Source organism: Leopardus geoffroyi, chromosome B2 (assembly GCF_018350155.1).
Source record: "Leopardus geoffroyi isolate Oge1 chromosome B2, O.geoffroyi_Oge1_pat1.0, whole genome shotgun sequence".
NCBI classification, from domain to species: domain Eukaryota; kingdom Metazoa; phylum Chordata; class Mammalia; order Carnivora; family Felidae; genus Leopardus; species Leopardus geoffroyi.
In genome coordinates this window covers 95,985,398-96,000,455 of record NC_059332.1, presented here as the reverse complement: position 1 = coordinate 96,000,455, position 15,058 = coordinate 95,985,398, and the positions used below count along the sequence as shown (strand labels likewise).

At 34.7% G+C, this 15,058-nt stretch overlaps 1 protein-coding gene across 3 annotated transcripts in view; it reads left to right on the top strand.

Annotated features, from left to right (window-relative positions):
• The window catches only part of ATG5 (autophagy related 5), a 131,491-nt gene that overhangs the window by 20,693 nt on the left and 95,740 nt on the right, over nucleotides 1-15,058 (top strand). For 2 of the 3 annotated variants that reach the window (XM_045499176.1, XM_045499177.1), the window contains exons 3-4: nucleotides 307-434; nucleotides 9,462-9,540. In XM_045499176.1, the coding sequence (XP_045355132.1) occupies nucleotides 307-434; nucleotides 9,462-9,540 (207 nt within the window). The remainder of the gene's footprint in view (nucleotides 1-306; nucleotides 435-9,461; nucleotides 9,541-15,058) is intronic. The other variant, XM_045499178.1, reaches the window with a different exon arrangement.

Here is a 15,058-nt window from a genome sequence, read left to right as displayed (position 1 = left end):
CATCTGATTACATTGTATTTTTATTTGGAGAAAAGTATTACAGAAAGATTGTATGTAGATTGATTTGTGTTGTTTATTCTAGGTACTTATACTATAAGCTGTACTTTAAGTAATGACAAGAAAATTTTAAAGTTATTAACCTTTAGCCTATAAAGGATTTGCTATAAAAAGCAGTTGACTTTGTGTGGAATATTCAAAATAATGCAAAGAACATGGCTGTTTTTCCTTAAGATTCAAAAACCTATTTAGTATATACATTTTAAAAAAAATAGTAAATAAATACGGTTTTACAAATTTTCATTTCAGTTGCTTTTGCCAAGAGTAAGTTATTTGACGTTGGTAACTGACAAAGTGAAAAAGCACTTTCAGAAGGTTATGAGACAAGAAGACATTAGTGAGATATGGTTTGAATATGAAGGCACACCACTGAAATGGTGAGTGAATTTTTCTGCATTTTTAAGCATTGAGTATATGCTAGCTTTAAGAAGGTATAGTGCCCTCTAGCAATTTTTAAAAAGTTATATAAAGAAATAAATCACTAGTCTAGCTCATATAATACAGTGCATTTTATTCAAATATTTTACTGAAAATATTTCTTCCTTCTGTTGGGTGCATGGGAGACTGGACACATTTGTATATATTTTCAACAGTAGATTTTTCTATAGCATAATAGTAGTGTATTTGGTTATGCGGTTGTTGTTTTTTTTCCTTTCTTCAGATACATTTAAGACTCCCCTAAGAATGTCACTCTGTGACAGTATTCAATTTTGGTTCTATTTCCAAAGTTTTTATAATAGATCTTTATATGCACATGATTACCTAAAATGGCATCTTTCCAACCGATTGCCACATTTAGTTGATCACTGTGCCAATATGCACATTTTATCTAGCCTTGGTTTAGTATTTAAAATATATTGATTTTCTTTTTATGTGAAAAATAATTTTGATATTATATCATTCTGAAGAAACATATTGAAAATAAATCCTAAATCTGGGCTTATCCATGTACAGATGATGTATTTTGTGCTTTCTCTGTTACTGTAGGGAGTTTTGTAAATTGTGCTTCCAAAAATATTTAATGAAACTGGGGAAATTACAGAGAGAGGCATATAAAAAGAAAAGGTTCAAGGTATGCTGGGATATAGGTGTTGAAATGCTGCCATATGAATGTAGTTGAATGAAAAGATAACAGACTGAGTCAAGACTAGAAGGAAATTATGAAACGTATAAATAGGTTAAAAGTAGACTTGGATTCTGAATCTTGGAATATTAAAATGAAGAGTTTTAAAAGAGTCTTATCAAAAAGGAAGCTAGTAGATGTTTAATAAGTGCAGTTGACTTAAATACAAGCATTACTTAGAAATAAGGAGTGAACTTTTGGAACTTACCTTCTGTTGATGAATTCCCACGAGTGAATAGATGTTTCATGATGGTTTAGAAACCTACAAGGTGATTTTGTATTGGGTTATGGGTCACGTCTCCAACTTTCTGAGGCAATTCCGGGAAAGGATGACAAAGTTCTTTATAGCATTCATTTTTTAGTAAAAACCGTACTGATGAGCTTCATAGTCATATATCAGACTCATTATGACTCTTGACTAGTTCTAGATCTCAGACAGCACAGATAAGTCCATGTTTTCTGTTTCTTTTTATTTCTCAGAATTGGAGGTTTTGGAATGGGAAGGTGGCTTAAAAGAAGTGTAAGAGGAGCAAGGACCAGGAGAGTTGAGGGAAAGGAAGGAGGGGGAAAGATTGTGGCTGAATAGCAATAGGATATATCTATATTCTTGGCAGTTCTATCTGTATTATAGTTGGGTATTGAAGTTACATTGCTTTATGTGTATTAGTTGCATACACATTATTGTAAGAATCCATGTGACTGACACTAGGCTTTTCAATTTTATCATTGTAAAGTAGGGCTTCTCAACAACAGCCCTGTTGACATTTTGACCCAGATAATTTTTTGTTGTGGAAGGGCTATCCTATACATTGCAGGATTTTTGGCAGCAGCCTTGACCTCTGCCTACCAGTGCTAGTAATATTCCCTCTATTCATGATTATAAAAAATGTTGCCAAATGTCCCGGGGTGGAGGGGTACAAAACCACCCCCAAATGAGAAACTCTGAAAATGATGGGAAACCTCAATTTAACTTTTATAAGTAAATGAGTGCTTAGTCATCATCCTTCAGCTGCTTTTTAATCCATCCTGTATGGTGGTTGTTTTTGTATTTGATAGGATTTGTATTCTATACATTTGTATTCTGTATCAGTAAATAATGTTTGGGCTCATTTCTCCCTGTTACTATGGAGTAATGATCTTGGCTTAACTATATCATGTCCTTACTTTGTCAGGATTTATCCCTTCTGAAAGTCTTTTATTAAAGAGTAAAATTAAAATTAGTTTTACTTTTAGAGAGCTTGTATGAAAGTAACTGTGGTCACATATCTTTATTGTATGTTTTGGGGTGATAACTTTTTATTATGCGTGATGTCACTCTCATAGTTATATGTCTTGTTGTAAGCTCATTGTTTTTAATGGCTTTTGTTAAAACTCTGCCTTTAGTGCAGTAGTCCCCCTTTATCCTGCGGTTTTGCTTCCGTAGTTTCATTTACCCTCAGTCAGCCGTGGTCTGGAAGCAGGTGATCTCCTCTGACGTATTGTCGGAAGGTGGTCAGTAGTAGCCTTACGCTGTGCCATAATGCATATGTCATTCACCTCACTTCATCTCATCACGTAGGCATTTTATCATCTCACATCATCACAAGAAGAGTGGTGAGTACAGTACAGTAAGATATTTTGACGGACCACTTCATGTAACTTTTATTATAACTTAATGTAATTGTTCTGTTGTTGTTAGTCCCTTACTGTGCCTAATTTATAAATGAAACGTTATCATAGGTACATTTAGGAAAAAATGTAAAATGTGTTGAGTTTGGTACTATCTGTGGTTTCAGGCACCTGCTGGGGCAGTCTCGGAATATATCCCCTACAGATATGGGGGACTAACTACCATATTGTTAGGTACTCCCTGTATTTGAGGAAGGAATAGCTTCCAGAGGTGTGAATGTAACCTAGGACCTCTGGGCTAAGTCTTGATCTTTTTCTCTTTTTCCTCCTAACTATTGCGGTTTTCTTCCACATTAAAGGAGTTATCTTCCCTGTGTTAAAGGAGTCATAGGCTATCAATGTCTGGCATTTAAGCAGTGGGCTTCATATAGGATAATCATGTAGAGAAGCAGCTACTACTGAAGTTTTGTAGGACTTGGACTTTTGAGACCATGCAAGTGTCTTAAAGAGTAGAAGAACATGTATTTGAGTAGGATGATAACATCTTTCTTATACCTGATTCTTTGGAGTTTTAACTAAAGTCAAGTGAGAAAAAAATCAAACACAAGATAATTCATAAAAGAAGGAAGAAAGAGCATAAATTGATATTCTTTCTTACTCTAGAAGTCCTATTCATATTTATTGTTATGATTGTTTAAATATCTGCACGAGATACTTCAGTATGGGCTTTGTACCTTAAGTAGCAGTACGTAAGAAGTGCTAAGTAAATGTTTGTTCACTGCATGAATGAATCTAAATTAAATTAGTCTCTTCTTTTTATTGAGAAAATGAGGCTCCAATCAATAAAATAACTTGCTCAAATGAGTGAGTAGGACCAGATTTTGAGTTCTCAGTTCAGGGCTCTTTCTACCACACCTGCTGATATTCTATTTGCTAGTTGTTTTTTTTTTTTTTTAATTCTGTATGTTCTCTCTGCATTGCTTATGTTAATTGTCCGTCTTAGAATAGAAAGATATTTAAAAGCAGTGGTATACACATAATGAATACTTAGGATATTGTTGATTTATAGAGAGAATCCGAGGGGTCTTTATTTGATTAGTGTTTTATCCTCTACAGTCCTTTGTTTTAAAAATTACATGGCAGGTGGAAAGTGCTGATCTAACTCAAATGTAAGGATCTTTTTTTTTTTTTTTTTTTTTTTTAAGAGTGATTTGAGTTGATTAGTCAGCAGAGGGTGCTCTAACATTGCATTTTAAAAGGTGAAGTTTCTTTTTACCATGAATCAAGTGTCCAAAGTTTGTATTTGTTACTTTTGTATTAGACTTATTTTAAGAGAACAGTTTCTGGTTGTTCAAAAGAATACTTTGTATACCCTAATATTGGTTAGATCTTAGGCCTTCAGTATAAGTTTTAGAAAAAGTTTTCCTTTCTTATTATTATTATCTTAGGTAAACTGACTTATTTTCAGGACTGATTGTTGAAAGTAAGAAGTTGAAACTACCTTTTGAATAAAAAAAAAAAGCGGCACTGATTTTGATCTTAAACATAAACGGAATGACCCAGAATTTAATACTATATCTGTGTGGTTTCAGAAGTAAATTTTAACAAAATGACATCTTAATCATAAACACTGTGCAGGCTTTTCTCTCTTATGGATAGTCATTTTTCTAAGGTTTTGAACTTCTAAAATTTTATACATTATTTTGTAAACTTGAATTTTGAAATGTGGCTTACTTAGCATTTTAGACATTTAGTATCCCCTTGGTTATTTTTGTAATTTTTCATGCATAAGAATAGGTTTAGAAAGCTGTGAAACACAGTGCTAGTCTACAGTTGTTTGTTCCATAGATGAAGCAGGGCAAAATTTATTGTAATCATTAAATTACTTTGGTGTACATTTGAGTTGTGCCCTTTTTATTCAATGAAATGTAATCCTGTTTCTAGTGAATCACTGTAACAGACTTATGAATAGGCTGCATTTATTTCAGTGACATGGAGTAGGATGACAGTTCTCTAGTATATGGGGAAGCTTTCTTTTGCTGCTGATGTTAAAATACTGCTTTATTATCCCACTGCAGATGTTTAGACTACTGTGAGCACCCTTGGCTGACTTAGGAACATATCCGTTATTGCTATACATGTGGCCAGTATGTGTGTATGTATTTTAGCAGTAATGAAAGGGTGAAGAAGAAACAGCTTATGCAAAGAATAATGAAAATATTACTCATTTTGAGAAATTGAATTTAGAAAAGACTAGATCAGTTTAAGGAAGAGAAAGAAAACGAATAAAATGTGAAAAATAGACCTCACACTAACTTCTGGCACAGTCAGTTGTTATGGGGCGGTAGATGGAACCTTTACTGTTGGCTCTCTTCTGGGATATATTCCAGGTTCATATCCTCACCGCTTCCTTTTCTGTTAAATTTAGATTAGATTGGCAGGAGTAGCAACATAACAGATAAATGGCTACATTATGATTTACTTATAGTTATGGCTTATGTGGTTTCTGTGTTGTGGGTTAGCAGCCTCCTGACAAAACTATGTAGAATATCTATTTAGAGGAGTTGTACAAATTAGTACTTTTGAAACCCTTGATGTAAATCAGATTATAGTGTAAGAGAAATTCAGTACCTTTAATTTTTGCCAGTTCTGTTTTTGGTTATAGATTTTCTTGCATATTAATAAACTCATCAGAAATAAGCAATCTTGGAACCAGTTAATTCAGATAGTATATTTGTTTGGAGTTGGTATCCTTGCATCAAAATCATTCTGACATAAACACCTGCTTTGAGCCGTATATAAGCTGTAGATGTTGACTGGACAGTATAAGGAAGTAAATGGTTTTTTTTTGGTGCAGTTTTATTTTTAAGGAGTGTTACAGGGTAGTTATTAGCTATTACATTTAGAATGCTTTTATATTAATACTTTACATACATTTATATTTAAATATAAGTATTAGGAACCATAATATTTAAATTTCATCCTAATATTTATCAGGATAAAGAGTCTTCACTTACCATCTGAGGAAGTGAACTTAGATAGATAGAGTCTTCATTTACCATCTGAGGAAGTGAACTTAGATAGATACACAGACAGACATATGTTTAAGTCATTTTATAAATAACTTAGAGACGAATAAAGGAATAGTGAATGACAACTTTATTAGAGACTTTAAGAAGTATTTAAATACAGCAAATTCAGATTTTCACTCCGTATTTTCCTGGTTTTGAAGGTACAGATACCTGAAATGGGCAGTGTCTTCTGAATGCAACTAACTACTCATTTGTTGTCATGTAAATAGACCTCTAAGAGGTTCTGGCTTACTGGTACTTTACAGCAATGCTTAAAGAAGTTTTTAAAACCTTTGACAGATCATGATTTTGTTGTAAAACTTGTGTTTACATTAGTAAATACCAATTCGAATGATCAATACTTTTTCATTTCTACGTCATATGATTCCTTCCTGTCATCTTTGGTACAAATCTGCCTTTAGCACTTACCTGCTTCCTATCAGGTAAATTGCAGTGCACAAATAGCATACAAGATGTAAAAATACTATCACACATCTTTTTAGAAAAATGATCCAGATTCTTGTCATAAAATATTGTATAATGGAATTCTTGCTGTTGAACGACTAAGTGGATAAGAATGCCATCTCTTGGGGCACCTGGGTGACGCCGTCAGTTAAGCATCCGACTTCAGCCAGGTCATGATCTCGCAGTCCGTGAGTTCGAGCCCCGCGTCGGGCTCTGGGCTGATGGCTCAGAGCCTGGAGCCTGTTTCCGATTCTGTGTCTCCCTCTCTCTCTGCCCCTCCCCTGTTCATGCTCTGTCTCTCTCTGTCCCAAAAATAAATAAACGTTGAAAAAAAAAAAAAAAAAAAAAAAAAAAGAATGCCATCTCTTTAGAAATACATTATTCAAAAACAGATGAACATAGGGAAAGGAAGGAAAAATAAAATAATATAAAAACAGAGAAGGAGGCAAACCAGAAGAGACTCTAAAATATAAAGAGCAAACTGAGGGTTGCTGGAGGGGAGGTAGGTGGGGGGATGGGCTAAATGAGTGATGGGTATTAAGGGGGCACTTGTTGGGATGAGTGTTATATGTAAGTTGCTGAATCACTAAATTCTCCTAAAACCAACACTACACCATATGTTAACTAACTTGAATTTTAAAAATATGTATCTATCTATATAAGTATATACATACATATATATAACCAAAAAAATACATTGTTCATTAATTAGTTTTTGAATTCTGTAAAATTCGCCTAGAATATCATCTAATGACTCATAATCTGAGATTTCACTTAAATGATCAGTTTTACAGTCTAAAGTCTAAAGTACTGCTCTTTTTGTAAAAATCATCTGATTTATCGGATAATTGCATAACATCTTCCCTTGTCAGTGTTTCCTCTCTTTCCCACTATGCATGGAAAACAAGACATTTTTTTTGCTTTCAGCCATGTTAATGATACCTAAAAGCAGATGGGGTCTGGATCCTTACTTTATGCTTTCTTGAAATATGATATTCTAGGTGAAACAGTGAGAAAATGGAAGGATGCATTATTGTATCATCCTTCTAGGCATGCCATTATTCTTCCAAATTGCTACTATTTTAGTCTTTTTTATCTTTAAAGCATAGATGGGAATAATTGATGAATAATGAAATAATTCCTAAAATGATGAACTAGAACTCCTAGAATAGAACTAATAGAGGTCTCTTTTGTAAAAATACAAGGCATTATATAGAGCTCATACAATTTAAGAAGTTCAGAGAGAAGGATGAGAATTGGATAGAATCTATAACTTTTCTATAAAGCAGCGTTTTTATTTTGTTTTTTTTTTTTTAATTATTATTTTTATTTTAGTTTTTGGCAGGCTAGGGCTTTTTTTTTTTCTTTTTTTCTTTTTTCCACTTCCATGGCTTCTGAAATGTTTCTGAAGGAAACATTCTATTATTTAGGTAATCCAGAATTTCCTTCAGTACTCATATTTGGTTATGAAAGATTTGTGTTAGATGCTAACTTTCAAATAGAGACGTTCGAGGGTGTTATTAAGAGATATAACACATATGTGACTAAAACTACCTACTGTTTTATTTTACTAGCGGGGCATTCATTCTAAATTATTTCTAAATAAATACATGATCTCTAGTAATTGATGACTTTTTCACAATTATGTTGTGTAGATGTAAGCAAACATAACTAGTATTAGTTAATATTTGAATCTTGGTTAGGCAATGTATTGGGTCACCATTTTGAGAGGAATTAGATGTATTTCCAAATTTTTCAGCTTTTAAATCTAGGCATAACTCACTGACATTCAAAGGACAGAACTGTATAGGATACCAGCTAGTCGTGTTTTTGCTTTTTTGGGGAGTATTATTTAATTCTATTTCATTATTTAAGCCACTTTAGATTCTTTGAAAGGATGATTTTAAAAATAAGGTTTGTTGAAATCTGCAAGGTTTGTATTATTAACCTTGTATTTATTGCTAAATAATTTGCTTCACTGTGAGTAAAGTTATATTAGGAAATGTTCTCTTATTTAGAAGTCCAGAATATATTTTTTCTTATTAAAAAAATTTTTTTTTAATGTTTATTTTTGAGAGAGAGAAAGAGACAGAACGTGAGCAGGGGAGGAGCAGAGTGAGAGGGAGACACAGAATCAGAAGCAGGCTCCAGGCTCTAAGCTGTCAACACAGAGCCCGATGGCGGGGCTCAAACTCATGAGCCTTAGAGCTGAGAGATCATGACCTGAACTGAAGTCAGCCGCTTAACCGACTGAGACACCCAGGTGCCCCATAGAATTTATTTTAAAAAGGGGAACCTGGGTAGCTCAATCGGTTGAGCGTCTGACTTCGGCTCAGGTCATGATCTCACAGTTCGTGGGTTTGAGCCCTGCGTTGAGCTCTGTGCTGACAGCTCAGAGCCTGGAGCCTGTTTCAGATTCTGTGTGTGTGTGTGTGTGTGTGTGTGTGTGTGTGTGTGTGTGTGTGTCTGTGCCCCTCCCGTGCTCACGCTCTGTTTCTGTCTCAAGAATAAACGTTAAAAAAAAAAAAAAAACCCACTTTAGTTTGAGGTTGCAGAAAAATATTTAGTGACTTTGGAAAATGTTGACATGATGTTATATGAAAAAAGCAGGGTATAGTATTATGTAAAGGATAAGCTTAATCTATATTTAGATATGTATGCATAAATAGAAGGCTGTAAATTTATATGCTGTAGTAATAACCAAAAATGGATGATTGTATGCTTTCTTAGGTGCTCTTCTTCTTAAAATTTTCTAAAATTTTAAGTTGTTTTAAAAATAAAAAAAGAAATGTAAATAAGCTTTAAAAAACTGGTTGTCCAATATGAACACTGGGATGATAATCAGGTATTGCAGTACTGTGATATAATAGTGGTCATGACTGATAAACGATATTTTAGCACAATCCCATTATGTATATTGAGGCTTCGTTGGGGAATGAAATGGTTAGAAGAAGGACTAGTACCTGGCAACAATACCATATTAGCTTAGGCAAGTAACTGTGTAAAATGTTGTCTTCCTGTGATTTGTGGTTAAAGCCCCCTGATATTTGATGTTACAATATGTGCTGAAGTTTATTTTGTAGTTGTAGTTATAACTTTAAAGTACTCTTTCTTAAAACGTACTCTTTTGTTTTTAGGCATTATCCAATTGGTTTGTTATTTGATCTTCTTGCATCAAGTTCAGCTCTTCCTTGGAACATCACAGTGCATTTTAAGGTATAGTTGAAGTAGCATTTCCCATTTATCCCACTTGTGGTATTTAGTAAGTAGACTTATGAGTAGAATTTTTGTTTTAAGTGAACTTGTTTATTGCCTCTCCCATGATACTTTTTAATGCCTAAGCTGCCACTAGTGTTCATCCATATAGGTTTCGATTTATTCCTAACTCTTGGCAGATCCATTTAAACATTGTATGTATAAATGCCTGTTTGTTGGAACTGAATGTACTACATTTAAAATCTGAAATATTTTGGAATATTTATATTCATTAAAAAAAAATCTCAAATAGGAAGAACAAAGTCCTGAGTTTAGATGTAGGCATAGGAGTAGGGAGGGATACAGCTTAACACTGTTGAGTAACTCTAAGGCTATTTTGATTGAATTGTGAGAAGGGTTAGGAGACAGAAGTCCAAAGACAAGATCTGAGTGTGTTTTGAGAAATTTTAATTCCTGTACTTTTTAAGACCAGTCCAGATTTATTGTAACTTAATTTTGTCCCAGTATTTTATAACATGGTCTGTCTTTCCCCTTAACCACCTTGATTTTTCAGCCCCTGCTCCCCAAGCAATTCACGAATACTATTGAAGGATTGAAATACCTCTGTTAGTTGATCACTAGGCAGTGATTCTCAGAGGGTTATGGATTGTGGGAGGGAGGTATGTTAAAAGATTGAAAAGTCGTTTTAAGTGTCTAATTTGCTTTCCTGTAAGCGACACTCATTCAGAGTCACTGCCTAAAGGCTGCTCACCCATTCTTCCTAAGATGCTTTCCTTTCCATTTTACTAAAAGTGAGTGTGTGGGTCATTGGCGTTTATTTCCCTGTCATTTGCACTAATGTGCTTTGCACAGTACCATGTTACCACAGGTTTTATTACCATAGGACCATACAGAGTGAGGATATGGTTCTGATATGTGTGACTTTCAGTTACTATGGTACCATGCAAATCAAAGCCTGCTGGTATATATAATATTTTAAGTTTAGAATGGTCTGAAGATGAAACTACTCCAAGAATAATGAGGGTAAAGGTTCCACATTGCCTAACACATTAGTCTTTCCCATTACGTTGAAAAATAATTCCCATAATTAGATTATTTGCATGGGTGAGAAGGATGCACTCTAAGACTTTGAAATCTAGGTTAAAATATATCACAGCTACACTTTTATTTATTTATTCAGCAAATACCAGAAACCTGCTGTGTGCCAGCCAAGCACTATTCTACAAACTTGAGGTACATGAGTGAATGACCCAGAGACGCTCAAAACACTCACACACTGTATGGTGCCCAGCTGGCACTACACACCAAGCCCTCTGTAATTACCCATTGAATGAATCAGTGGGTTGTAATAATGATAGGAAAAGCTTCAAATTGTTATGGTTGTTTTAGTGTAATGGTTCTCAAAGCAGTCTGTGGACCCATAGGGGTACCCGAAGCTCTTTGAAAAGATCCATGAGGGTAAATCTATTTCTGTAATAATAATAAGATGCTAGTTTCCCTTTCCTCTGTGTTTCCATTTGTACTCACCTGCAAAAGAGATGGTGGGTAAAACTGTTGGTGCCATAGCACAAAGCCGGGCAGTGCACGCACCACACTGTGCAAGTGGTTATCGTATTCCTCACTGCCACAGTCGTTCACTTAAGACTATTCTGGATGAAGCAGTACAGGTTATTGATTATTATTAACTACATGCCTTTTCAATCTGCTTTGTGATGAAATGGAGAGTGTATATAAAGCACTTCTGCTGTATGTCAAAAATGATGGCTGTCTTAAGGAAAAGCACTTGTGCCCTTGTTTGAGGGCAGGCCAAACAAGTCACTTTGTTCGTGAAACACCATTTTTTTTATTTGAAAGAGTGACTGACAGAGCGTGTGGTTATTCATATTTGGGCATTTGTAAGACAGTTTTTTAAAATAAATGAAGTGAATCTCTCATTGCAAGGACAGCAACTGACAATATTTGTTGCCAGTGATAACGTGAAAATTGGAATTTTGGAAAACATATCTGCTACCATGAGCTCGACAGCTTTATTATTCTTAAAACAATTTTCTGATGAGATTGGTGGTCATTTTAACATCTGCTTTTTAAGAAATTTTATGTAAGAAATGTGTCAGCATTTGGAGATCTACATTAATTCAGTAAACAAATAATTCCCAAATGGTCAATGCATGATGTTACAAAATAATGATTGTGAAAAAGATCTGTTCAAAATACAAGGTCAGAATCAGGGATTTTAATGTCACAGATCAAAATGTTTATTGATATGTTTTCAGATTCCACATTAATGTTATAATAAACTGAAACTAATAAGATAATTTATCTGTTTTCTACTAAGCCACACATTAAAAATATTTGTAAAACCATAAAACAGTGCCAGTATTCTCCCTAAGTTTTTATTGTTGTTGTTCTGGAAAATAGTTATTTTTCACAAAAAAAATGATTTTTGTGTTACATCTAATGGTATATTCTTGGTATTTAAAATGAATTGCTTTTTGAGGTCTTTAGTAGGTCACACATTTTCTTCCCAGATGGGAAAGTTAAAAAAATCCAAAAAAAATCCAAAAAAAGCGGAATCTTAGAGCTAATAAGGAAATTATGGAGGATGTTTTAAATTTGCTCAAACTACCAGTGTGTTTCTCATAGCTGCCCTTTGTACACTTTCTGCCCCTGGCCTGTGTTGGAAGAAAATTATTGCCCAGATTTCTTTCTGTAAATTAAGTTCCCTTTATTTAGGGTTATAAAACTTAGCTTTCCTGAAAAATTGTCCCTGAGTGTTTAATTGATGTGGTTCATTTCTGTTGCATTACTTTATGGCTTTTGATTGATTACAATAAAATTGAGTAAGCATTACATTTGCAGGTAGCAAAGCAGTGCTTTTAGAATGAGGGAGCAGAGTTTTGCTTTGTTTTTAGTTTCTAGATAATAGTTTATCAACAGATTGAATTTATCAAATAATAACTTTGTCAGTTGATGTGAATGTATTTTATCTCTTATGATACTGCATTGAGTATGCCAAATGGTGCCTGTATTTTAACCATACAGCTTGCAATTTATTTCTTTTACAGTTGCTTTCAAAGATATTAATTGATTTTGATTAGGTTTTATGCAATAATAAGCTCTCCAAGAGACTCTGCATAAACACACACACACACACACACACACACACACACACACACACACACATTGGATCATTTTGTAGTTCAGACTGAATTCTTGGTGGGGGAAATCTTTTAAAAAGCTTTCAGGTATTTTCTTTTTAACTGACTTTGATGCTTGTCATTTGAATAGATATATAATGTTCATAGTAAATGAGTTTTAATGTCTAGAGCAGTGCTCTTCAAACTTGTGCATACAAATTACCTGTGTGTCTTGTTAAGGTGAGGATTTTGATTCTGATTCTGTAGGTTTGGGCTGAAGGCAGAGGTTCTGCTTTTTTATTTTTTGATTTATTTTTCTTTTTTTTCCATTGGATTTTTAGACTTTATTGCATGAGTTCATCATAACTTCACAGTCAGCATAGATGTTGACACATGAACATATTTTGTATCAGCTACCATAATGATTGCCATTCCTACAAGAAAACGTATTTAGTTGACAAACCACCCTCCATGGAGGAAATATTAAATGATCACCAGCTGTACAATGAGCCTTATGTTTTATTTTCTTATTTACAGTAGGAGGTCTAGCAGGACTTAACTCTAGCTAATTGATCCTTGGGCCCTGTTCTTCATGATACATATTATGTAGTAGCATAATTTCATTACATCTTATCAATAGAAGCATTATTTGTCATTATAGGAGGATTTGTTCACTGACTCCCATTATTTTCAGGCTATACATTTAACTCAACCTGAGCAAAAATTTGTTTCACAACTGTATTTGTAGGTGTTAACATAACTTTCTTCCCACTACACTTTCTTGACTTTTCAAGAATGCCACTAGCTCACTTTGATTATCCAGATGCATATACAGTATGAAATACTACCTCATCCATAGGTTCATTCATTTCATTAACAGCAGTGATATTAATAATTTTCTTGGGGCACCTGGGTGGCTCAGTCGGTTGAGCGTCTGACTTCGGCTCAGGTCACGATCTCGCGGTCCGTGAGTTCAAGCCCCGCATCAGGCTCTGGGCTGATGGCTCAGAGCCTGGAGCCTGCTTCCGATTCTGTGTCTCCCTCTCTCTGCCCCTCCCCCGTTCATGCTCTGTCTCTCTCTCTCTCAAAAATAAATAAAACGTTAAAAAAATTAAAAAAAAAATAAATAATTTTCTTAATTTTAGAGGAATTTGCATATAAACAAATACCAATAGTAGAATTAATAGCTACTTATCTCAAATGACTACATGGATGCCCCCCTCCCCCATATCATACATTTGAAGAATCTTCTTACATAAATGTAAAATAAGAAAGGAAGGAATCAAACCTGCTCAAACTGGTGTCAAGTCAGTATCATAAATCCTATGTCTTTCTAAATGAGTGAGGTATTAGTAAAAATTATATAACTTTGTCAAAGTGAAATTATAGGTTCAAACACTTTATATCTTGTTTTTATTTTAAGTTTATTTTGAGATAAAGTGTGCATGGGGGAGGGGCATAGAGAGAGGAAGAGAGAGAGGGACTCCCAAGCAGGCCCTATGCTATCAGTGTGAGCCCTCTGTCAGTGTGAGCCCGATCTGGGGCTTGATCTCCGTGAGATCATGACCTGAGCTGAAATCAAGTCAGACACTTAATGGACTGAGCCACCCAGGTGCCCCTCAAACACCTCATATCTTTTTTTTTTTTTTTTTATATGAAATTTATTGTCAAATTGGTTTCCATACAACACCCAGTGCTCATCCCAAAAGGTGCCCTCCTCAATACCCATCCCCCACCCTCTCCTCCCTCCCACCCCCCATCAACCCTCAGTTTGTTCTCAGTTTTTAACAGTCTCTTATGCTTTGGCTCTCTCCCACTCTAACCTCTTTTTTTTTTTTTTTTTTTTTTTCTCTTTTTTTTTTCTCTTTTTTTTTTTCTCTCTCTCTTTTTTTTTTTTTTTTTTCTTTTTTCCTCCCCCTCCCCCATGGGTTCCTGTTAAGTTTCTCAGGATCCACATAAGAGTGAAACCATATGGTATCTGTCTTTCTCTGTATGGCTTATTTCACTTAGCATCACACTCTCCAGTTCCATCCACGTTGCTACAAAAGGCCATATTTCATTTTTTCTCATTGCCACGTAGTATTCCATTATGTATATAAACCACAATTTCTTTATCCATTCATCAGTTGATGGACATTTAGGCTCTTTCCATAATTTGGCTATTGTTGAGAGTGCTGCTATGAACATTGGGGTACAAGTGCCCCTATGCATCAGTACTCCTGTATCCCTTGGATAAATTCCTAGCAGTGCTATTCCTGGGTCATAGGGTAGGTCTATTTTTAATTTTCTGAGGAACCTCCACACTGCTTTCCAGAGCGGCTGCACCAATTTGCATTCCCACCAACAGTGCAAGAGGGTTCCCGTTTCTCCACATCCTCTCC